The 27,635-nt window shown below is 33.7% G+C and overlaps 1 protein-coding gene across 1 annotated transcript in view; it reads left to right on the top strand.

Moving 5' to 3' along the window:
- The window catches only part of LOC143253247 (carbonic anhydrase-related protein 10-like), a 121,751-nt gene that overhangs the window by 21,553 nt on the left and 72,563 nt on the right, over positions 1–27,635 (top strand). Inside the window, exon 2 of the mRNA XM_076506792.1 lies at positions 5,779–5,826. Coding sequence (XP_076362907.1) covers positions 5,779–5,826 — 48 coding nt within the window. The remainder of the gene's footprint in view (positions 1–5,778; positions 5,827–27,635) is intronic.

Here is a 27,635-nt window from a genome sequence, read left to right as displayed (position 1 = left end):
ACATATTTTCTTTCTCCTCTCATGCTTGATAAGAAGCAATACCTAACTGTCAGGTCACAAAATCACACAAGAACCTCGTTGAATCCCCAGCTGCATCAAATCTATCACCGTTTTAAGTTTTAGTCACAGATTACCCCCGTGAAATGTATGGAATAAAAACATTTTGATGGATGACCAGTTGAAATCATGTCTCTTGGTAGTAGGAACAACCTTCAAAATAGTTCTGTTTCAAATATTGGCTCTTCCCGCTTTTCTGTTAGGTTTAGAAGAACTTTAAAAACGACTTTTCCTTTTATCATTGTTTATTGTTGAAATATAAATATATTTTTCGAACTTACTTTGATATAAAAACTCGTATCTCTCTCTCTATACACATATATGTTATAAAGTTCATCTACAGTTTATGCGTGTTATATAGGAAGTTATATTAATTACTTGACAGTGTTTATAGGATGTTTACGACTTCCCAATAATACAAGTTTCAGTCATTGTTTAGTAAATATTGTTTTTTGTGAACAAGAGCTATACGTATCATACCTAACAATAGACCAAATTAGATTAAATGAAAACAACGTAATAGTGAACTTAAATATCATAACTATGTTTAATTACAAAACTCATCCGGGATGATGCACCTTTATACAGTTTTAGTTCAGTAAACTGTTTTTTTTTTCTTAAAATATATGAATCACTAAACAAGTGGCATAAAACAGTATTTTATAGTTTGTATTAAAATAATATTTATACCATTGTTAAATCTGTCGTAAATATGTAATTTATTCTACGGATTTTTGTTTATAAGAATAAAACTCTTTCACCTATGAGGCATGCCAAGCATCACCTAACAGAATCTCTTTTTTATGACAGATTGTCTTTAGGTTTTATTTATTACTAGGCAGCAGTATTTTTGTTTTTATAGTTACTCCAGAAGTATCCTGAAATATCATTTTTGTTTTTTGCAATATATCTTGATTTTAATGACAACTTAATAGAAAGCTTTTCTTTGAAGAAATCCCCGATATATCTTGATTTTAGTGACAACCTAATAAAAGGATTCTCTTTGGAGAAGCCCTCTTCCTTATATCTTGATTCTGGTGACAATCTGATAGAAAGATTTTCTTTGAATAAGCTTGCTTCTCCATGTCTTGATTTTAATGAAAACTCAATAGAAAGCGTTTATTGGAAGGAGTTCTCTATGACTTGGTTTTAATGACAACCTAATGTAAGGATTTTCTTTGAAGAAGCACCCTTGATATCCGAAGTGAACACACCACAGGTAACTTTCTGTGTTTAACAAAAAACAAATCCTTTCCAAAAATTTGTAAATATACCAGTATATTGTTACGATTATGTTCCCTAAACATTTATTATCCAACGAGTTTTATCTATTTTCTAATTTTTGAAATGTCTAATGAAATAACACAACCAAATTCCACATAATTATTTGTAGGAAGAATAATATGAAAAGTATTTCCAACTTAAAATACGCCGTTGAGCAATATACGACCTTTAAAAAGTTTAAAATTATAACCAGAAGATATTTCTTAAGAAAAGGGAGAGTGACGTGTTTTATTTCATCGATTTTATGAATATATTTTAAAGCAGCAGAAGACATAAGAGCAGAAAGCGTTATTTGGAAGAGGTTACTTGCAATACATTGAAAATTTAACTTTCTGAAATACATTACATGTTTTTCATAAGTACAGAATATTTTAAATATTATCTCGCTTTCTGGTGCCCCCCGCTATTAAAGCGGTAAGTCTACGAATTTACAACGCTAAAATAACCCATTTGATTCCCTTCGATGGGCTCAGCAGATAGCCTGATGTGGCTTTGCTATAAGAAAAACACACGTACTCTTTCTGGTTTCATATATTCCCCTACCGAACTTAATTACTTTTTCTTTCATTACAAGTGCAAAATTAGTTTGAATGTAATGGTAGTATAAGTGACATTTCTATTAATACTTGTTTGTTTTTAACTTCGCGCAAAGCTATCTGAGTGCTATTTGTGCTAGCTGTCCTTAATTTAGAAGTACTAGACGGAAGGAAACTAGTAAATACCATTCATCACCAATTTTTTGGCTACTTTCAGCCGACGAAGAGTATGTTTGACTTTCACATTTGAATGCTCCCAAGGCTGAAAACGTTCGGTAAGGGGATTCGAACATACGGCTTTCAGGTTGCAAATCTAGCGCCCTAACCACCAGGCCGTGCTAGGGCCTCTATCATTTCTGTTGCCAATCTTTAACAAAATTTATAATAGCCTAAATGAAGATCATTAATGGAAGAGATATATGAATATATAATATACAAAGATATCTAGGAGAATTTAATAAATTACCCACTGCTGAGGAATAAAGTATTTGCTAGAAGTAGACTGGTATACAAAGGATTGTTCTAGTAGTGTACGTTAGAGATACATGTTTTATCAGCTTCCAGAAAGGTGAAGTAATTTTAGTAAATATGCTATGGATTTACAGAATAATTTGAACTTTCATCGACACAACTGATTTGGACATTTTCAAAAATTCATATTTATTTTTTGTCCATAAGGGTTTTACTTCTTATTCTGCCTCCATTTTAATTTTGAAGCTCACTACCCAAATCTAAACTGTGTTAAACAAATTGGTCGGGGTAAAATTCGAAGAATACTTTCCATAAGCAATGTTCTTCAGATAACCATGTATCGTAGAGCAGACTCTACTTACTGATTTTACTTGAATGATTCCAGTGTCAACAAACCAAGGTGCATTAGCTTCTTTATGCTGCGTAGAAATGTCTTGCTCAAAAAAGCTTTCAACAAGATAACAGAGCTTTTTAAATCATACATACTAGTAGGTTGACTGAACTTGCGGGTGTCCCACATGTGTGACATGTTTTGTCATTTTTTCTCTCTTTCTCTAGGCCTTTTATTAAGTATAGATTCTAGATTCTAATAAAGCACTCAAAGGTTTGGTCACTCTTATTGGTCCTTTGATAAGTAGTTTTCGAAATATTTGTTTTTCTCTTTGATCGCAATAGCTTTCTTGATTTCTTTCTCATATTTTAAAGATTGTTAGGTAGATACGTCTAGTGTCATTTATTTCATAAAATGATTGTATTTTCGGTTTTAATTTTTGTAACGGCTTTTATCATTACCACCTACGACGCTACTATGAATATTCCAGTACGATACAGCTAATTTAGATTTATTGTTCTTTAGGAGGAATACTATTTCATAGAAATAATCATTCTCTAAATTTGTGGCATCAAATATTTATCCACCATAACTGTGAGAAACTTAAGGAGTAATATAAATCTCTTAAAGTAATACCTTAAGATGCGGTTGGCAACAGGTTCCTAGCTTATACAGTTCCACAGTTGAGTTTGGTGTATTTTTCTGTAGTCTTTATCATTCATGGTCGACACAATTGTTCAAAGTACTTAAGCCTTTTCCCAATACTCCAGTATTCCTTTGATTTTCGATCTTAAGACACTCACATCTTAGAAAGTTTCTTATCACCAAGTTCCAATATTTTAAGATCAGTGACAATGGTATTGTTCTTGTACCAGTGTCATTAAATTCTCCTTTGATCTATCGCTTTACAGCCTAATTCTTTCCAACTCTTTTAATTTCTTACACAATACTTGTTTCGTAGTTTCGATATATTTCGAGTTCAGTTCTCTTGTTCAATTTGCACGTATCTAGTTTACTTCTTTCAAATCTTCGATTCGCTAGCTAGAGCGTATTGATATTTCTTCGGCTTACAGCTTCCACACTTAAATTTTTCCCCTTTGTGATAAAAGCAATGATAAAAAATCACATATACCCTTTTTTATGATAACAATGCTTATTATCAGCCTAGTATACTAATCAACTTTATTGGTAGTTTGTTATACAGTAAGGAAGAAAAAAGTTTTAGCTAATACAAATTTCACAGCTTTCAAATATCAGATATCTAAATTGATAGTGATTAGAAAATGTGGAAGTGATCGTCATGTTGTAGAGCTAACAAAAACTGGTATTAGTACTTATGTTACTTAATGTAATTACTTGCGATTTTGTACCATACTCAATTTTTATTTTAAAACTAATTCTAAATAGAAATTTAAATATCTTCTATATAGTAGTGTTTAATCAATTTTAAAATCAAGAAACAAAACGTTGTTTAATTAAGTTTAATTACCAGGTTTCACGCGGGTAATTCTATAAATATAAGAAAAGTCTATAAAACACTTCATGCGAAGGTTTTTATTTCTAAATACTTCATTCAAAATTTTAATATTATTTTATGAAGGATTTGAACAACAACAATAAAGACATCAGAATAATTTGGAATTCTAAATACTATGACTACGCCAACTTCCCAACTTTTTCAAACCTTTGTAAAACTTGCATTTTACACACAGAATATTTACCTTACCAACTATTCTACTTTTCGAATTATTTGCGGCTTTAATTCCACTATTGTAAAAGTGAAAAATTCTAAAATAAATCATGGCATTTATATGCTGACCATAAAATAATTCTATTTATTGTAAAATATCTTCTCTACTTTTGCCATGAAAAGCATCGAATATGACTGTGCAGAAATTATAATTACTTATTGCTGTTCTAACTGTTTTATTAAGTTATTATCCCATTAGTGCACTTTTATTAGAACAAGCATCTTATATCTATTTAACCAATAATAAGTTAATTAAGAAGAAAAATTAAAAGCAGTAGTTATCAAAAATCTTAATAGCTATTTCCATAGAAATATAAAATAAGAAAGCGGGAGAACAGAGCTGACAACACATCTTGTATAATAGTATTGATGCTAGGGTAACAGAAAAAATATTTTAAGTTTGTTTAGATTTACTGTAATTATATCCATTATATTTGTAGTAGCATGATTTCATCAGAGTAATCAAGAACTTTATAAGTAGTGTAAAAATATCTGAAAGATGTAATGTTACGACAATGTTTCGAATAAAATAAACTTAAAACACCGGTTTAACGTTATTAACTGTTAACCCTAACTCGTGAGACACCTTATATGTTTTGGATTTTTAGGGGGAATCTTTCTATCAAATTCACAAATTTGAGAATACTAGTAAGTAAAACGATTATTTATTCCGCGTTTTTTCACAGCCAAATTTCTTCTGGCTTATGATTAGTTTCTAAAGTTTTTGTTTGTTTGTTTGTTTGAAAATTTCGCACAAAGCTACTCGAGGGCTATCTGTGCTAGCCGTCCCTAATTTAGCAGCGTAAGACTAGAGGGAAGGCAGCTAGTCATCACCACCCACCGCCAACTCTTGGGCTACTCTTTTACCAGCGAATAGTGGGATTCACCGTCACATTATACACCCCCACGGCTGGGAGGGCGAGCATATTTAGCGCGACGCGGGTGCGAACCTTCGACCCTCGGATTACGAGTCGCACGCCTTACGCGCTTGGCCATGCCGGGCCCAATTCTAAAGTACAACCATGACATTTATGGACGTTTATTTCAAACATTTATTTAATAACTCAACACCAAGAAGAAGAACATGTTAGTAATGGTATTAGATGCAGGCTTATGCTAATTTATAAATAACAGGTGACCATAATGAAATAACTTAGAGGTAGATTCATCCAAAGGATAAAATAAATTACGAAAGTCAAACCTTTTTACGCCAAGAAAATAAATCCAGTTACAAAGACAGTCTGTTCTGCTTCTTGTCTATCACATGTACATGTGCATTCTAGAATAGAGGTTAGTATGATATATGTCTGTATCAATCAACATCATATCAAACTTTCTTTTCATTCCAGGTGTTTCATCGAACTGGGAAGACTGGTGGACTTACGATGGAATTTCAGGTTTGACTGAAATTTTCTGTATTGTTTTGGATAAAAAATTAGCAAAACATGTTTCCTGTTTTTTTTTGTTTTCATACAAACACACAAAATCACTTAGAAAATTGTATTGGATAATAAACGTGTTGATGGCTCCGAGCCTTTAACCTTATCAGAGAGTTAGAATTTAATCACAACTGAAATTTGTTATAACAATTATATTTTGATCATAATAATCCGGCTTTGATACCTTACTTTGTGAAAGAACAGTTTTCCAGCTAAACTCATGGCCAAGATGTTCAGCCATCTATGAAAAACGGTAACAAAATATAATAATAGATAAAGACAATAAAATCAACCACACCGGGAAAAAAAAAAAACTTATCTCTTGAAATTGTCATTTTACTTTCAAAATTGCAAAAAAATGTAACAATATAAATACTGCATCAACACAATAATGAAAACATTAGAAAATAAGGTAATAAATATTATAGGATAATAAAATAAAGCCTCAATTTACTTACTTGAGCTTATTAACATTGTAGAGAGAGTGACTTACATCGGTTAGCCAAATAATGGAGTAAAATAAATATTCAGTCCTGTAAACACATGAACACATACAATCAAAACAACTTTATATTACGCATGCGCGATTAATAACATAATTGATATCTAAATGGTACTTGGAGACCAGCACAACATACATATACATAAAGTAATTGAGATATTTTTTTCAAAGCAAATATTTAAAGATGGAATAAGTTATAATGCATTCGAGTTGTTGTGTAATTGTGTTAACATAAAATAATTTCTTTTAAAGCATCTGCTGCTAACTTAAATATTTAATTTTACTATTTGCATATGTGAGGCTCTATTACAGTGTAAGCGCTACTTGTGCAGAACCCTTTCCTACCAGGATACATTTTACAGTTCTAAATTATGTCCTGGTTTTACTCGTTTGTTCTCTGTGTCTGGGTAACATTCTTCATTTCTGCTTGCTGGATTTTGATTTCACGTACAAATAATCCATTATAGTACTGCGTTCTGTCATTAACGTTTTCTGTGAAAAACGTGTCTGAGTTCTATGCAGATGCTATAATTATATTTTTTTCTGCACTCTGATCTCGATGCTTATGGTGCAAACAACACTTCTTGTATTAAGTAAAGGGGCCCAGCTTGGCCAAGCGCGTTAAGGCGTGCGACTCGTAATCTTAGGATCGCGGGTTCGCATCACCTTCGCGCCAAACATGCTCGCCCTCCCAGCCGTGGGGGCATTATAATGTCAATCCCACTATTTGTTGGTAAAAGAGTAGCCCAAGAGTTGGCGGTGGGTGGTGATGACTAGCTGCTTTCCCTCTAGTCTTACACTGCTAAATTAGGGACGGCTAGCACAGATAGCCCTCGAGTAGCTTTGTGCGAAATTCCAAAAACAAACAAACAAACAAGCTTTGTGCGAAATTCAAAAAACAAACAATTAAGTAAAGGAGCAGAAGATCACATAAGAAATTGGAAACGAGACTTTAATAAAATCCTCTGAGAAAGAAAGGATGACTTTAAAGAATAATTTATGGTCACGCAATCAGTATATAATCGATTCAAATATTATGTGACTATAGAAGTCCTTACCGAATACTGATGGCCCGACATGGCCAAGCGTGTTAAGGCGTGCGACTGGTAATCTGAGGGTCGCGGGTTCGCATCCCCGTCGCGCCAAATATGATCGCCTTTTCAGCTGTGGGGACGTTATAACGTAACGGTCAATTCCACTATTCTTGGAAAAAGAGTAGCCCAAGAGTTGGCGGTGGGTGGTGATGACTAGCTGTCTTCCCTCTAGTCTTACACTGGAAAATTAGGGACGGCTAGCACAGATAGCCCTCGAGTAGCTTTGTGCGAAATTCAAAAACAAACAAACATTACCAAATACTGAAGTTTGGAATATATTCAAAATAGTATTAGAGTTCTATGCAGTAGCAAACTTCATGTTCGAGACTATTATAAGAATGAATGTCTTAAGCGAGATGAAAAACTGCTTATGCAGATTTTTGTAAAATCAAAGTAGTTCGTTGCTTAAGAATATAAAACCTGTTTCTCCTTTACGACCAAAGTCATGTGACCTGATTACCTTTTTAGTCACCACTTGCCACAAAACTTAGGTTCCAGAGATTAAGACCGACGGCTGAAGGCTGATGCGCACACTCTGTTTACATAAAATGATCATTGCGCGTTCCACCACAAAGTAACTATTTTCTTTGTATGTTCATCCGTTTTCCTGTAGCGCATATTTTCCGCAGGACTACACAGTGGCTGTTGCTACGTGTTAAAGAATAATGGCTGAACGCCGCTTACATGAGATTACAATTTGAAAGTAGGAGACATTTCAGGGAAGAGGTTTTATGTTTACCAGCCTTTACATAATCCCAAATTTATGTAAAAACATAAAACAAGAAAAATATGTTGTTAAAAGAAACATAGAAGAAGTGGGTCCCACATACGAAAACACTGGCTCACATTATGGGCAATTATGCTCAATATTTTTTTTCATATATACAGAAGGAAATGTGCAAGCATTTTATGTGACATAAAGTGATTAGATTTAGTGTCGTAGTATCTATAAAACACGATTTTGTTGTAAGTGCTTACAGCAATATTTTAGTTATTTTAATTACCTCTGAGTCAATACAATCGTATATTTTGGCTACACACGAGCAAATGGCACTGTTTGTTTGTAGTTGAATACAAAGCTGTACGATGAGCCATCTATGAGGTGCCTACAAAGAGTATTGAAAACCGGTTTTTAGTGTTGCGCCATTGGAGAGTGGATGGTCTTTAATTGTACGTCATTGTTGACTTTGCTTGTTAAAATATGCATTCTAAGTGTGCTAAAAATAACCAATGTTCTTAACATGATGTTTAATAAGCAGAGAAGATTTATATTAAGAAAGACGAGTTGAATAAAAACCCGAAATACGGGAGGAAATATGTTTTAATGCTCTATGCTGATGTATGAAATAGAGACTTGTTTTCCATTCAGTATACCTGGATGTTATAAATCCTTCAGGTATGTGGCAGCTCGTTATAGCTCTGTTAAATTTTGGAAACAATAAAATAATTTATAATGAACTACGTTTTATAACTATTTGCATAAATACATCGTTTCTGTGATTTCTCTGCCTTTAGCCAAAGTGTCTCATGTTAATTGTGTTTGTAATTCAGTTTCATACTATAAGTCCGAAACTGTTCCAATACGTTATTGATGACGTTACATTATATATAAAAAACAACAAAAAACGTCGCTTAATTTAGTTTTAACATAACACTTTACAAACACGAACACTGTAATAACAAGAAAAAATTGACCTCCACTGAACTTAAACTAGACCATAAAAAAATTCTTCACGGTTTTGCAGTAAAAGAAAAACAAGAATGAAGAATAATTCGGAAAGATAAAGTCAATCCTTTATATAAATCAACAAACTTGATCATAGGGAAGAAATTCCTTAGGATTTTGCAAAAAAAACCTGAAAAAACGAGGGACATAAACTGGATCATTGGGAATAAATACTTCACGCTTTTGCAGAAAAACATCAAGAACAGGAAGTCCCCCGCTACTACAGCGGTATGTCTACTGATTTACACACTAAAATCAGGCGTTCGATTCCCCTCAGTGGGCTCAGCAGATAGCCAAATGTGGCTTTGTTATAAGAAAACACACACACAACAACGGAGAAAACAAATTCTTCTAAATCTAAAATTGAACATTGATAATACGCTAAACATTTACATTATCTAACTTATTTATATGGCATTGTTTTTGCACTAAATTTTACAAACAGATGTAAAATATTTCATAGTATTTTGAGGAAAAATATTTTTGTGCAACTATTTTATCACTTCAAGACAAAAGGTTTAAGGAATGTAAAGATAAAAATATTTTAAAATACATTTTTGATTGGCCGCTGCTAGTGAAAAAAGTATTAATATAACATTTTGTTAAATCTTATATTTTGAAATGATAATTGTATAAGTAACTGTTATATTAAACATCATATGAGCCCCTTTGTACGCGACGTATGCAGTCTTTATATATATATATATATATATATATATTTACTTAAATGAGGTTTTCCTACCAGCTGTAGCTAAATAAAGCCTAATTTGCGAACCTATTCTATAGCACCCCGCTAGTACAGCGGTATGTCTCCGGATTTACAACGCTAAAATCAGGGGTTCGATTACCCTCGTTGTCTGAGCAGATAGCCCGATGTGGTTTTGCTATAAGAAAAATACACAAACACACCTATTCTATAACATGTTATCTTATACATGCTTACATTCAGTACGACTAGTAAAAGTGCGAGCACGTTTTACTTACAAGGTAAAAATGCTTATGAATACAGTTTACCAGCGAGAAATTACTTAATACAATTATAAGCAATTCAATAGACAAGTAGAAAGTCAGTACTTATTCGTCAAGCCAAAATTAACAAAAACCTGATCCTTTGGTGATACTGACATGAGCATTAAATCTGTGCTTACCTGGCAATACTAACATTAAATCTGTGCTTATCTTTTCAAAATATATGTTGTTTTATTACAGATTTACTGCCTTGTACTTTGACATTAATTACATTGATCCGAGGCACAGTTTTAAGTGAGCCAACGTAATTTCACAGATTTTGGTTGTTTTGAATTTCGTGCAAAGTTAAACGAGGACTATCTGCGCTATCCGCTGTTAATTACGTCCAAACGGCTGTAAAAGAGAGCATACTTGATGTGACGGGGATTCGAGAGCCTTAAACACTTAGCCACGACGGGCCCAATTTCGTCGAAATCGTGTGAACTATTTAAAAAATAGGAAAACTAGTAACTAAACAAACAGCTAAAGAACGACTGCACACAATTACTATCTTCGGCCCCTTTTCGGGGTCACTTGTTTTAAATACTCACACCATTATACAGAAGTGTGTTGTCTGTCATTCAGTCAGTAGACATAAAATGACGTCATGTAAGGGACGCTTAACGTTGCCGTTTTGACATCATGGATCACAAGAATACACTCTGTAGACAACAGCATAGCATGACATACGAACTTGAAAAGTCAGAAATAAAAATATTTGTTACTCTTAATTTTAGTTTTATTTACTCGTAAAACAGAACACTTTCGGGAACCCTGCAGAAGTATGTCTAGCTTTATCTTACAAATATCAGTATCACCTTACAGCAGAATGACTTTTAAATAGCGAGACGTTTGTATTAAGGTTACACGACATTTCTGTCCTTATAATTATACACCATAACAATGTATTTAGTACAAAAATCTATTTAATTGTTACTTGGATTGTTTCCGGTAAGTTTGTTGCTTTCAATTTATTCATTCTAAAGAGGGTTTGTATCTGCACGCAAACATTGTTACATGGAAACTGGAGCTCAGCGTTAAATCAGCAAGCTTACAACGCTAAAAATCTGGTTTTGTTGTCCCTGATGGGCAGAGCACAAATAGCCTATTATGTAGTTTTGCGCTTAACAACAACGAAATTAAACTATTTGTTTGACGTTTGACCATTCATGGAGTTGAAGTATCATCTTCAGGAGACGAAATTTATCTGCCAACTCTAATATTGGAAACGAACTCAGCACAATTTATTATTTCTATCTGGTTTAGAAAATAATTGTGCTTTATGTTTAAACCATTTCGTTAAGGGGATAATATCTACCATTATACAGAAGTGTGTTGTCTGTCAATCAGTCAGTAGACATAAAAGGACGTCATGTAAGGGACGCTTAACTTTGCCGTCTTGACATCATGGATCACAAGGATAATTATACACTGTAGACAACAACACAGCATGACATACGACATGTGTTGAAAAAAGTAGTTTATCTGTAATACGTTGTGAGCTTGCAACTTTTATTCCAATTCTACATGTGAAAAGGTAAGAAAAGAAAATAAGTCTCAGATACAGCAAGCCCGCTCTTCTAAATCTTAATTATATAGATACGACTTTCATTAAGTTTTAGTTTTTAATCACCTATCTTCTATGTGAGAAGCTATTCGCTTTTATTTTGTTTGCTGATTGCTTAAAATTTAAGATCATTGGTTAAAAGGAAATACTGCTACTCGGTATATATATAGTTAAGTACTAAAAATAGAAACGAACAGGTGATATACATACAGGAGACACAAGCACTAGCTAATTACAACTAAGTAATGAATTCTTCATTAGTACAGTACATCTTGTGTTTACTTTGGGGCAGATCTAAGATTCGGAACCTTCTTTTCTTTATTTTATTTTATCTAAAGTTAGTAGAACTATAATCAATTTAAATATTACCTCGGTTGCTTTTTTGTTTGTAGTTATGTACAAAGCTATACTGAGGTATCGAAAACCGATTTCCAGCGCTGTAAGTCCGTAAACACACCGTTGTGCCACTGTGTTTCATTGTAACATATTTGGCTGAAATAGCCAACTACGTTAGTGTCTTCTGGCCTTGTCAATAACGTTTAAACCATTACCTTCCAAAATTAAAACTCCCACATGTTGTCAACAGCGATCAGGTATTTTTTTATGTAGACATTAACTACTGAATACATTGTTACGGAAAATGTGAAAGGAAGGTTAATAAACTACACATTGCACTCGCATTTTGTATTTATTTTTATTAGACAGAGCAACAAAAGTTGTTTTTAGAATACCATAGTTTTAACAAAATGCGTGGTTGTGAAATATTGTTCCAAATGTCCTGGCCAGGCATGGCCAGGTGAGTTAAGGCGTGCGACTCGTAATACAAATGGTCGCTATATCTCAGTCTTAGAAACCTACACAAAACTTATTGCATCAGACTGCTGACAAATAGAAATAAAAAAAACGGCAGATTCTTATCTTTCATGTTATTCCCACAGGAACAAAGCCTGTTGGCCAGGGATTCATGTTTTAGCAAAACAGTTACTCTAAACATGCAGAAATTGTAGCGAAAAGAAAAATAAATTTGATGGAACATTGCAACCATCATTTAGCCTGTTGTAAGAAGTCTCGATAAGAATATCATTAAAGCAGACCTTATATAACAACCGAGAATGTCAAACGGCAAACACACAACGTGGTTAATTGTGAGTAAACATAGGACATTTGGTTTGTTTGTTTTTTAAATTTCGCGCAAAGCTACTCGAGGGCTATCTGCGCTAGCCATCCCTAATTTTGCAGTGTAAGACTAGAGGGAAGGCAGCTAGTCATCACCACCCACCGCCAACTCTTACGCTACTCTTTTACCAACGAAAAGTGGGATTAACCGTAACATTATAACGCCCCCACGGCTGGGAGGGCGAGCATGTTTGGCGCGACTCGGGCGCGAACCCGCGACCTTCAGATTAGGAAGCGCACGCCTTAACGCGCTAGGCCATGCCAGGCCCAATAAAATTATAAATAAATAATAAAAAGAAACACGATATTTGCAATTTCTATTACTACAACGTAAAAAGAAATATTACTTTAATTAAAATCAATTTCATTCTCGCTTTTTCTCATACCATTAATTATCATACAAATGAATGTTATATTTACTAATATTTGTTGAGTATAATATTTGTATGCCCACTTATAAATGATAAAGGATACTGCTGCTATTTGTTCCTGTGTAATGGGTGACAGATTGCCCTTTGATGTATAGAAATCTGTAATATATCTGTAGTTCTTTGTTAATTACATTATTTACATATATGTCAGCTTTCCTTATTTTTTTTTATAAACTGAATGACTTCGATCTACATCTTTTATAGACGGTTGGACTTCAGGAAAAGTATTTTAATGGACATACTACAACTGGAATATGTGCTCTCCCTCTAGACTTTTTTAGTTTGCAACATAATGAAGACAATCAAATTGAGAAGTCTACTTAATTTGAGAATTTAGTTTGAAACGCTTTAGGATTATTTTTACTTAAATTTAGGAGCATTTAAGGATTCTTTTTTTATTGCTTATATATTTCTTTTCCAGCACTTTTATACCTTTTAATTTTAACAAGTGTTTAATTGCTTTGTGTTGTTTTACTACGAATTTGTAATTTCTTAGGGATCTTCATGGATTACGAATCTGAAAGTATCAAGAGCATCCCTCAGCTTCAAGCTTCACTTATTAATTTCATTATTAGAAGTCACTTTTCTTTAAGAGACAAAATTTACCCACACTCCAACGTGCAGCATTTTAGAGTCTTTATTTGAAAACAAAATAAATTAAATTAATTTTACAGCCCGGTTTCCGCAAGTGTTTCTTGTGTCTTTAAAACACATTTTTACCTCCTTTCAAAACTATAGGTGTTACATTTATATAAATTCATGTCTAATGCTCTAATGGGCACATTCGCTTGGTAGCTGAATACATAAGATTCACAGTTCAGTGTCAAATGTCACGTCTAAAAGGTCACCTGGAGCAAAGTTGGACAATTTCTCAACAAACGCGTATATGAGTCAACCAACTCCATCTTTAGAATTAAGTATAATAACATCATTTTTACAGGATACCTTTAGTTCCAATAAAATTTCAATCAGACAAATAGTAAACCCAGGCTAAAAATGTACGTGGTATCAAAATGTGTCGTAATGATTCGAAAGGTTACAGAGAGCTTCGCGCAAGCTTTCCTCTTGCGGTTTATAACTATTATTATGCAACGATCGTTGTCTAAGATGGCCAACTTATAATAACTAATGTTTGACATTCTATTTTAAGTAAACATATACTTGCTATTTAATGAATAGCTTATAAACCAACAAGATTAGTTTAGATATAAGCGAAAAGCTGAACAAGGGCTCTCTACGCTAGTCATCCCTAATTTTAAACTGACAAATTAGAGGAAAGACAGCTAATCAACAATATCAAGCATAAACTCCTGGACTATTCTAATTGAATAGTGTGATCTGACTTTCATTCCTTTAACGCAATAACAGCGTCAAAGTACAGAACATTTTGTAGTAACGGGACGTGAACCATGGACCTTCAGTTCCACAATCCGACACGTTAACCAGCTAAATTTAGAAACATAAATAATTATCAGGTATTCAGCCGAACTTAATTTATATTCGTTTCTATAAATGTTCTCTCTGAAGCATAAAAATGTAGGAAATGAACAACAACATACATAGCAGCCATAGCTACTTACCATTTTGTCGCCATATTTCGAGAAAAAGGCGCTGTAGAGAAATAAATACTACAGTTTAAATAAAAATTGTTTAAGAATGGATATTCTCTTTCGTTTGTGTTTAAATCTAAATATAAAAAGTCTAGCTTAGAATCAAGTGAAATTATTCCAAATTTAATAAAACGCTCCAATATTGTGTTTCCTTTTGGGAAAGATGTTTCAGAATTCCTTAGCCATATGTTTTGTAAATCTAATTTTCAAGAAGTCCATAAATCTTTTAAGACTTCAAACATATTTCATATCTCCCTACAAATAAAATTCCTAAATAATGTCAAAAGAATGTTGTCGGCTGTACTCTTTGTGTTAATTGTTGTTGAATATACAAATCTGTTTCGCGTAAGAATTATTATTTAGTTCGTTTAGTGACCTAATATTTAATGATTATTTAGTTTTCTTAACAAGAGTGTTAAAAGTCAATTATTTTAAAGGCGATAGTTGTAACAAATTTTGTTACGTAACTCTGTAAGTGGCGTACGTTGTGTGTATAGTTCAATTGTTGTGAATGGACGCCAAGTTATTCGCATCATCTGAATTTTTCTCGTTGCCTCAAGTGCGTATTATTACATCATAGCGTTTTGTAATTTGTAGAATGTTCTAATCCCCAGATGGTCATATATATATATATATATATATATATATATTTAAGTGAGCGCAAGTTATGTCAGAAAAAAAAATAGAGTTAATGTACTGAAGGTGAAGTTAAACTGTATGATTGTTAGTTTAACCTGCAATACTTATAGTGAGTTTGACAGTGGTATTGTAATAATAGAGATTAAGAAAAATAATTTGTTTTTTCAAAGAGTGTTCTAATGTAATTGAACCCAACTGTGTGAGCTTTGAGAAAAATGAGACAATTATTTGAAGTTCTAGGTACAAATGTTAGAAATTACAAGGTAAGGTAAGTGTAAGTGAATTTACCACAGACTAGCCAATAAGAAACAGATTAGAGAAAAATAATTCATTTTATCAATTAAGTTCTAAAGTAACTAAATTAGCTTGGGTGACTGTTGACAAGAAAAGAGATTTATTTAGAGTTTTAAATACAATTTTGATGCAATATAGTGTAAATAATTTTTATATATACGTTTGACTTGTTTTGAATATATTATTTGAAACAAGTGGATTATGTGCTGCCTGTTTATTGCTCAAATTTATCGCGAACAAGTTACAGACGCCTGCTACAAAAGAATCCCAGCTCCTACGTGCATAAATCCTGATAGTCATGAAATTGTGTGTGAATATATATATATTCAAATCTTAAAAAAACTTGGTGAGATGATCATAAAAAAGCATTAAAGTGAGTTATTCAGCTCATTCGGCGTTAGCAGGATAAGCTCACAATGAGCTACGTGATATTAATTTCTAGGATATCCTCATTTTGTTTAAAGACGTCAATATTTGAAAGTTATTTCTTAAAACTTGAATTATTATTTACAAAGACAGTCTTGAACCGTCATCAGGGTATCGAGTTACACACATACTTTTCTAAATGATTTTATTGTTGACGTGACCTATGAGGTAATTCATCACATGGTCTATCTTATAAAACGTTGTAATACTGCATTAGCGCACCTCCTATGATAGGAGCTGATAAGCTCAATCAACGTTGAATATTTAAAAGAGACGTTTAGTAGAGACGTGCTTTAGTTATTCTAAGATATTAGGAAGTATAAAATAGTGAATCAGACTTGTATTTAAATGCACTTAAATCGCCAACAAGATCACAACCACTGATAACGTTTACATTAAGGAAACCTTAATGATTCACTTTAGAGATAAAAACTCAAATTTAATTTGAAATAAACTTCTAGGCTGTTACTTACGAACTACTATGTTGAGTTTGCAGGCTGTTTGTACCATTTTCCTTCGTTGCACATAATTTCTATGTTGTGTCTATACGACTCAAGGAGCTGATAGTCCTATAATTGATAACTAGATGTTGGTATTTTCAGCTTGAACGTCAGCTTATGCTATAAAACAGACTAAATGGCCAGATCAGAGATATTTAGAGTTCAGGTTTGGCTATCCATAGTTTAGAACTATTGGCCAAAGGATGAATAATCAATCAGCAAACATCCATCATCTATGTGACTACTTTTAACCGAATAACTGAATTGACTATCACAGTTATAATGTTCCAGCAGCTGAAAGTGCATAGCGTTTTCAACGCCATATTGTGACTTGAACCGTACAATAAACTTTTTGGTACGCTAACTTAAGCAAACCATTAGACTGCAGCCGGCCTTGATAAAAAATATTGAACATATTTAACGATGAGCTAAATTCCATTTTGGCAAAACTGAAATGAAAATTATCACGTGTCTTTTTTACTCCTTTTTAAAAACAGAAGAATAATAACAAACAAAATATGAAACTTTCTACAAGTTTTGAAAGATTTAAGAAATAGGCAAAATTCGACAGGTTTAAAACATTAATAATGTGTAGAACATATTTGTTTAAAAAAGACTGTGCAATATTTTTAGAATAAAGCTATTTTTCGGTGAAAGGAATTGCTGAAACAGAAACAAAGGAACAAGTAATAAATTGTTGGAGTTGCAGCAGCTTGACCGACCAACCAATTTTTTTTCTGAGAAATACAAAACCAATTCAATTTTTTAAGTTTCTCCCACCTCTCTTTGGAAAGTATTGAAAATAAAAATTCATTATCTGTAGTTTCATTCCAATATCTTCTACAGAACACGTTTAGAGCCACTGGAGAGATTCTCCACTCTTGAAATACGCGATGAGACGATACAAAATTGATTTGAATTTATAAAGAAAAAAGGATTTGTCCCAACTCTTTATAAGAGCAAAATGGACAGAAAGAAGAGGATAACGAGACAATTTAAGTTTCAGAGTTTATTTTCTTGCAGCATAGGACGTATAACATTTCGAAATTTACCAAGTTAGATGTTTTGTAGAAGTCCTCTGACGCTTCGTATATGAAGCTTTTCATAAGTATTGGTTAAGATGTAACAGAAAACATCAGAATGTCCTTGTGACTACTAACCATAGGTGCAGTTAGTTTAAAGCAACATAATTACATGGAATATTTCTACCTTGAGTTGAAATAAAGACAACAACTTGCACATAACGAGATAACTTGATGCTATGTTTTTGTTCTATGCACTTTGTAATATTTTATTTAACTTGGCTTGTTCGTGATGAGTAGGCATTCTTAATTCTTAAAGAATTTTCAAATGTTTATTGTGAACAATAAGAAAATATTTTCTGGGGTAATACATTTTTTTATACCTAACTTAGAACAGCAATAAAGACTTATTCATACATTACTATATCTAAATAAGATCAAGTATGAATTCTAAATTGATCGTTAAACAAAGAGTTGAATGGAACGAATGCCATATAACACCGAGTTTCTGAAAATAAACAAAAATTAGTGTAGTCAAGTTTGAGGTGTTACTTTTTACTTACGTTTAGAAGTGATAGTTTATAGCAGACATTGTGCAGTTCAATTGTTATACATTGGCGTTTGCTCTATTATTTTATCATTTTATTAGAGTCTTCTAAATTTGCTCCCTTCTCCCAGTAGCACAGTGGTATGTTTGCGAAGGTACAACGCTACAAACTGGGTTTTGATACCTGTGGAGTGCAAAGTACAGATGGCCTTTTATCTAGCTTTGTGCTTAACTATAAATAAAAGACAAATTATAGATTTTCTTATTTTTTGGATTAAGTACTATTGAAATATAATATCTTGTAGAGTATAGAGCGTTCTAGACTTTTCTTAGTCTATAAATAACTATCCAAACATAGTTCAAGTTAAGTAAATTAATCAAACTTAGTTAAATAGATATATAGATCTAGATTACATGATAGTAAATTTAGCCATAAAGAGTGTATACTGGCAATTTTTCAAGTGAAAATATCACATATTGTATGGTAATAACTGAGCAGAGAAGAATAATTTGTCTCATCAATTGTGTTCTAAAGTAACTGAAACAAACTGTATAGAGTTTAACAGTTTGGTTTGTTTAGAATTTCGCACAAAGCTACACAAGGGCTATCTGTGCTAGCTATCAATAATTTAGCAGTGTAAGACTAGAGGGAAGGCGCTAGTCATCACCACCCACCGCCGACTCTTGGGGTACTATTTTACCAACGAATAGTGGGATTGACCGTCAAATTATAACGCCCCACAGCCAAAAGGGCGAGGAGTTTAGCGAAAAGAGACAATTATTTAAAGCTATGGATACAACTGTGGGAAACATGTGTGTAACGAACATTTGTATATATGTTTGAATAGTTTTAATATAATAATTTAAAAGAAGTGGACAGTGTACTCTTTGTTTATTGTTGAAATATATCGTCAACGAGCTACAGACACCTACTGTAAAGAATCCAATCTCATGTACATATAATCTGACAGAAGAGTTACTATTTGAATAAAAATCTATCTTTTGTATGCTTTCGTGTCGAGGACAGTGGATTAAACAATACAATAAAAATTAACATTGCGGTTTAAACGTCGAAACATTACACAGCATTGGAAACAAATATGCGTAATAGTTATAATATAATTAAGAGAAAGTAGAGTTATATTTAACATTTTCCTTAAATTGTACATTTAAAATTTGAAGTAAGAGGTGTGTGCAAATAGCATTTCAGGCCTATCTTTTGTTTTCCAAGAGACATTATCCTAGATGCCTTCCAAACAATACCATAGCTCGTCAGTTAGACTGAATGATGAGGGACAAATGTTTTTTATTATTTTTAAACTTCATTTCATTCGATCACGTCAAGCGAATAAGGCGGGTTTCAAGTGGACAGCGCCTTCTCAAAGTTTTCCAAAACGTTGCTTATATACACAATGTAAGATTAATAATTATTAGTTAAACCCCAGAGTCTAGCGAAACCTTAGTTGTAAGAGGCCTAACGTCTGTGATACAAATTACTTAAACTGTAGACGTGTTATGTTGATCAGCTTAAAAAAAAACACAAACAGCACTTTAAACTGTACAGTTTCATAAGTGGGCATTATGATTTTCAGCATATTTTTCAGAAGTTGAGAATAAAGTTATATATAGTAAATTAATACATAGATATTAACATGAGCAATTAAAGAAAAGAAAAATCCAACAGAGCTAAAGGTATTCATTAGACATGTAGTACATAGTAATATATCTATGTTGTTCACTAATATATACATTAAATACAAAAATGTATTATAAAAACTAACTGAGTAAGCAAATTTTAATGACCAGTGAAGTAATAAATTTCAGGAAATGCATCTAATGCTTCAATCTTTAAATTTTTAGTTATCCTTATCGTATAAACATCTTGAGTAACAGGTGTTCTTGTGTAAAGCACTTAGTTGATGGCATTTTTAAATAATTAAAGAGAAGATTTATATAATTACACTTAAGTGAACCCATCGAACACAATTAGCTTTCTCCCTTTCCGTGGCGCCTGGCATGGCCTAGCGCGTTAAGGCGTGCGCTTCGTAATCTGAGGGTCGCGGGTTCGCGCCCGAGTCGCGCCAAACATGCTAGCCCTCCCAGCCGTGGGGGCGTTATAATGTGACGGTCAATCCCACTATTCGTTGGTAAAAGAGTAGCCCAAGAGTTGGCGGTGGGTGGTGATGACTAGCTGCCTTCCCTCTAGTCTTACACTGGTAAATTAGGGACGGCTAGCACAGATAGCCCTCGAGTAGCTTTGGGCGAAATTCCAAAACAAACAAACCCTTTCCGTGAATGCTACCTTTCAAATTCTATTCAAGAGGATCTAAGAAAGTTATCAAGAAATAAGAGCAAGTGGGCTCTCTTTTCTTGTTAAGTGAACTATCTTGGTGGCCAATTTCTGACATTTATTCCAATATAAGTTCTCTTTAGCCTTTCATAGAACGGTGATGTGATAATTCCAATAGCTATGATGTCAGAGAAACTACAGGTTTAATAACGTTTAGACAGACTAGCAGTCTTCTATAACAATGTATTAAGTGTATCACTCCAACCGGAAGGGCTTTGTTTTCCCCATCGTTCCTGTTCGTCTTCTTATCAGGTGATAGCACAAAAAACGTATCATGGAATTTCTCCGCAGTTGGTATATTAGCTAAAGTTTTCCTCATGCAGTGATGATTTGAAATAAAAATAGATATTACTTTTAACAAGATAACGAGAAAAAACCTCCTGAAGCTGGTGAATATAAAATATAATTAGGTTTTGTGAAATTATTAAAGTAAATGTGTAGAAACTCTGAAGAAATTAATAAAACACAAAATGTTAAGCCTAATTCCGCCTTGAAAAGGAATCGCAATATGCCCAGTAAACAAGATACGTGTCTTTATGCATTACGGTGAAACTCGTAATATGTAACAATGTTTTCTTCTGCGAGTAACAAGAGATAACAATGATCTGTGTATTACGTTTCGAATAGTTTTTTCGGTTTGGTTTGTTTTGAATTTCGCACAAAGCTACACGAGGGCTATTTGCGCTAGCCGTCCCTAATTTAGCAGAGTAAGACCAGAGGGAAGGCAACTAGTCATCACCACCCATCGCCAACTCTTGGGCTATTCTTTTACCGAAGAATAGTGGGATTGACTGTAACATTACAACGCTCCCACGGCTGAAAGGGCGAGCATATTTGGTGTGATGGGGATTCGAACCTGCAACCCTCGTATTACGAGTCGAGTGCCTTAACCACCTGGCCATGCCAGGCCCAGTTTTTCGGTCATTCTTTGTGTAAAGGCCGAGAATGGCCAGGTGGTTAGGGTGCTCGACTCGTAATCCGAGGGTCGCGGGTTCGAATCCCCGTCACCCTGAACATGCTCAACCTCTTCAGCCGTGGGAGCGTTATAGTGTGACAGTCAATCCTACTATTCGTTGGTAAGAGAGTAGTCCAAGAGTTGACAGTGGGAGTGTTGACTAGTTGCCTTCTCTCTCTGGTCTTACACTGCTAAATTAGGAACGACTAACGCAGATAGCCTTCCTGTAGTTTTGCGTGAAATTCAAAAATCAAACAAAACAATTTTTGTATAAAGAGTCTATAAACTTTGAAAATAAATTTGTAAAATACAAAATTTTACAAAATCGATCTTCCAAATCTATTGTCAATTACTTTAGCATAACTTTCAAAACACAGTGTTTATGAGATTACAAAGTACGGCTGTTTTTTTTTAAGAATATTTTTTAATTAATAAAAAGAGGTAACTCTTTGACCAGGCAAAGGTCTGATGCTATTATTATAATGAAGTGACAAGTATAAGACTACAGTTTTAAAGTGTAGAGATACGTCAAGTTGTTGCATTACGCTAAAATGGTAGTAAATTAGATTTTGTTTGTTTTGGATGTTCGCACAATATTACAGAAGGGCTAAATGCACTAAGCATCTCTAAATTTGAATTGATAGGCTTGGGTGAAAGTGGCTAATCAAAATACCCAGCACCAGTTTTTGAACTTCTCCAAAGCGATAACATTCCACTGAAGACCTTATAACACATCCACTGCAATAAAGCGATTTCTTTTGCAGCAACAGGGGATTAGTCCATGGACCCTAAGATCCACAGTCTTGGACGTTACTCAAAAGACCAGTTCCACACCAGTGGCAAATTAATCCCACCATTAACCAATTATTAATTTGTCTGTAAATAAACTTTAAAAGTATTTTATGCAAGTTTATAATATTGTTATTTATTACAGAATAATAAATATTTCATCTATGGGATAAAACACATGGAAATATATATATATATGTCGTTCTGATAGACAGTGTTATGAAATTTGAAGCACATTTTGTGAGCTGAATGAAGTATGAGGACTAACAATCACTGAGAATTTAATCTTTTCGGGTAAATGTTTTTCCAATCAAGAAAACTGTCACCACAACGTTACTGACAATAACTACTCAGAGATTTTTCCCAACAAACTCCTTTTCATTTTCTATTTCCAATGGAGTAAATGTTACGTGCTCGGTTTCCAAGTTGACAACAACTTTGAAAACTGATAAGGAACTTCTGTAAAGTGACTTATTTTTTATTTTATGATATAAAAGAATAAAGACCGTGTTATATTAAAATAGAGAAACATATCAATAGCATTTTTAAAGCCACAAAACAAGTCTCGGACTATATATGCAGGTTACACTGCGTGGAAGCTCTTTCTTTGGAAACCATAAATCATCAGTTAGATTGGACTTATAACAATGAACAATGAAAAGCTTACGTGGAATATATTTGTATGTAATATTAATAAAACACTAGAGTAGCCAAAGTGAGACTCAAAAGCTTTTTAGGCCTAAAAATACTTTCTTCTTTGGCCATTCTAAGTTTTGAATTTTATCAGAAAACACATTATTAATTATGTATAATCACTTCAGGAAATAGCGAATTAAAAACCACGTTGATTTTAATTACGGATATTAAGATATAACAAAACAATAGCGAATTACGTAAAATTTCACAGGAAAAAGACCCTGTAAAACTGATTGGAATATTTTTGTTTCTACAAAAAAGAAAAAAGAAAAAAAAGAGTATAGTTTATGTACATGGTTTCTTTTGTTTTATTTTTTCCTTACCACTTTCCTTATATACCGGTGGCCTGGCATGGCCAAACGTGTTAAGGCGTTCGACTCGTAATCCGAGGGTCGAAGGTTCGAATCTTAGTCGCACCAAACATGCTCGCCCTTTCAGCCGTGGGGGCGTTATAATGTTACGGTTAATCCCACTTTTCGTTGGTAAAAGAGTAGCCAAAGAGTTGGAGGTGGGTGGTGATGACTAGCTGCCTTTCCTCTAGTCTTACACTGCTAAATCAGGGACTGCTAGCGCAGATAGCCCTCAAGTAGTTTTGCGCAAAATTCAAAAGAAACAAACAATTCCTTATATACCATAACATACAGTAATTCAGCGATACATTTATGAGCTATTAATGCTAAAAATTGAGAGTTCAGCCCTGTGATGGGCAGAGTGTAAATAACCCATAGTATAACACTGAGCTTGAACAAAAACGTCGTATTCATCTATAAGAACTATTATCAATATATGTTTATAAGTAGGTATTTAATAAACAAGGCGCCACTCAAAATGCAGTTTAAGATGTATTGAATACGGGTGAAAATGAGCAAAGAAAGCGAACAGTCTTATTACCACATATAGCTGTCCAAAGTTTTATCTTAATCCACAGTGCGCCTTGTTTATTAATTTCAGAAATTTCAGAAATACTAATTTCTGACTGGCATTGATTTAGAGGAAGGATTTTAAACACTCCATGAACAAATTCTTATGTGCAAAAGAAATTAACAAACTTTACCTATAGAATAAATTTAAATACTGTCATTTCTGGACTGTAGCAACACAGTTCTAACTAAATTAGTATTAAGTTGTGATTGAAGTAAGATATATACACCGATAAGAACTTAAGATATATACTTAGTAATGAGTGGACATAATGAAATAGAATGTTAGAACTATATTATATTTCAATGATTAAAATGCATCGTATCTCTCGGTGGGACAGTGGTAAGTTTAAAAATTTAAATAGCTAAAATACAGCGTCGATTTCTCTCGGTGAACACAGCAGATATTCTTTGTGTTTTTGGGTATCCTCGCTGATTATGATATTTTCAATCGTAAACCCAATAACATCTTACTAAGGTTAGTTTACAGTCTTTTGCAGTATTTTAATAAAATAAAGATTTTCTCACGAATATATTGAGTACTTGTTTTGAATAGTCCGTATGCAAAGTAGCTTTCATGTTAAAATTAAAAATACTTTTTCTCATCCCGAATTTACTTTGTGTAATCCTTAAGACTACCTAAACGTATTTCAAAAGTTTTTCTTCAGTAAACCTTCATAGTTTATCTTTTATTTTTTCTAATCTATTTAAAATCGGAATTGGTCAACCTGATCGACTTCATTACCACAACAAAAAATCGAAATAAATCGAAATTATCCTAGAATGACTTCAAATTGTAACATGAAACCACATTCGTTTATTTTTATTAGCTCGCCCCCAATTGCATAGCGAAATGTCCATGTACTTACACCCCTAAAATCTGGGTTTCGATACCCGTAGTGGGCAGAGTACAGATAGCCCATTTTGTAGCTTTGTGCTTAATTATAAACAAACACGCCCTAGTAGCTCTAAGCTTGTAACAGTATATATCTATTTATAACACTATGTAACAAAATTTTTACTTTTTCTTGTTCCTGGGCAGAAAGCGTTATTTCGCAATTGCTTACGCCTAAGGTAAATGGAAAAGACCTATTTTTCTCTTCATACTTTGGTTTTGTGACCTGGGTAATGAAATATTCAAATTTACCTATTTTCCAGAACATTCCAGGTAGATTCAGTTCTAAGTAGCTGATAGAGAATTCCTCGAAGTTACAAGAATTTTCAAAAAATTTCTAGAATGTTGTAGAACTTTCCACAGTAATATATATACAGGGGCCTACCACTCACCACTTCATTTTAGTTCTAGCTGCTTAAGTGAACACATAAACCTATCTGATTTTATCAGAGATGTCACCAAGAAGCTGCAAGCATTCTCCAAACGCATCAAGAAGCCTCAAAGCTGTACTGCTCTATAACGGGAATAAGTATCCGTTTCTTCCTCTGGCTCATTCGGTGCACCTCAAAGAGAAATACAACAGCGTCAAGTATGATATCATACAACTGAGTATGATTGGGAGGTTATCGGAGATTTCAAAATGGTGGCATTCCTGATGGCTTTACCAAGTTTTCCTGTTACCTTTGCCTTTGGGACAGCAGGGACACCGCAGCGCACTACAACAGGAAGCACTGGCCACAATGAACCAAATTCTCTGTGGGGAGGCACAATGTCAAGTGTGAGCCACTAGTGGACCTCCAGAAGGTGTTGTTCCCACCATTGCACATAAAATTGGGTTTAATGAAACACTTTATCTCAGTTCTTGATAAGGAGTCTGCAACCTTCAAGTACCTCGAGACTTCTTCTATAAGAAGTCTTGAGGCAAAGGTCAAAGCTGGTGTCTTCGTTGGACCACATATAAACAAGATTCTGGAGTGCACAAAATTCCCCAAGAAGCTCAGTAGGAAGGAAGGAAAAGCTGGGGGCAGCTTTGTTGAAGTGGTTCGGGGCTTCTTGGGCAATCCCAAAGCCGGAAATTATGTGGAACTGGTTGAGGCTTTGGTGAAGAACTACGGCAAAATTGGCTGCAGGATGTCCCTGAAAGTTCATATCCTTGACGTTCATCTTGATAAATTCAAGGGTAACATGGGAGCATACTCAGAGGAGCAAGGCGAGCGCTTCCATCAAGATATACTGGACTTTGAACGCCGCTACCAATGAGCGTATAACGAAAACATGATGGGAGACTATATTTGGGGTCTGATACCTGAAAGTGACTTAAATTACAGTCGCCAATTTCGAAAAACTACTCACTTCTAAACATTTTTATACAACTTTAGTATAAATACATGTAAATCTTGATTCATATATTGTTTTATTCAGACCTTATATAAATGAAAATGTGCAAATTTGCCCGTTTTTACATAGAAAACAGGTTAATTTCTAAATTTCATTATCTAGGTCACAAAAGTAAAGTTTGAAGGGAATAATGGCCATTTTCTGTACTTTTACAATGTGTTACGAAATAACACATACTATCCTGGAATAAAATTTGTGTACATAGTGTTATTTTTGCGTTGAAACAATGATGAAAGTTACGGTTTTTCTCTAGTTTTATCTAATAGGATTTTATTTGGTATGGGTAATCTGGAAAACGTATGCTTTCAGAACAAACACTTTAAATACGTGATTCTGTTTGTTTGTATTTGAATTTCGCGCAAAGCTATACAGGGTTGTTTGCGCTAGCCGTCCCTAATTTAGCAGCGTAAGGCTAGAGGGAATGCAGCTTGTCATCACCCCCCACCGCCAACTTTTGGGCTACTTTTACCAACGAATAATGGGATTAACCATAACATTATAACACCCCCACGGCTGAAAGGGTGAGCATGTTTCGTTAGACGGGGATTCGAACCAGCGACCCTCATATAACGAAATCTTCTATTTCTGAATTTAATAAATACTGCTTAAGGTTTGTAGCAATAGCCAATGACGGTTTGAATAATTTAGGATATGAAACAATCTATAGGATATTCAAAAGTACTATTCATACTGTTCAACTTCAGACATACGGTTTCTTTGCAACAAAGAATTTTCTTAGCCACCTTTAATAAATAGACATAGTCTATTTAAGAATACGATTACATTTAAGAAACAGCTTTCGATCATTTATAAAAAACTACACCAATTTAATAGAATCTGCGCGTGTAACAACATACCAACATCGTTATGCGATACATTTTGTGGAGGTAAAATCATAGAATTTCGAAAAGTAGAAAATTTGTATTCAGTTAAGATTCCATATTTGCTCTGGTGAGAATAGACGCACGAGTCATGCGTTAGTAATAGAAATAAACACGTGCGACGCGATTTTGATGAAACACTGCTCTTAGTCAAGTGAAGTTTATTCAACAAATAAAATGAGTATACTCAGTGGTTTCTCTTGGCTAGTGGGTTGAATTGCGCATAGTAATTTCACACACAGTAGTAGCACGTGAACATTAAATATAAAAGAAATCATAAACTCAATAATTTAACATCAAGACCACAAGAAATAGATACAGAGTAAACTTTTTTTTTAATC

The sequence above is a fragment of the Tachypleus tridentatus genome, chromosome 6 (assembly GCF_004210375.1).
Source record: "Tachypleus tridentatus isolate NWPU-2018 chromosome 6, ASM421037v1, whole genome shotgun sequence".
Taxonomy (NCBI): domain Eukaryota; kingdom Metazoa; phylum Arthropoda; class Merostomata; order Xiphosura; family Limulidae; genus Tachypleus; species Tachypleus tridentatus.
This window is presented reverse-complemented; position numbering and strand designations above follow the sequence as displayed.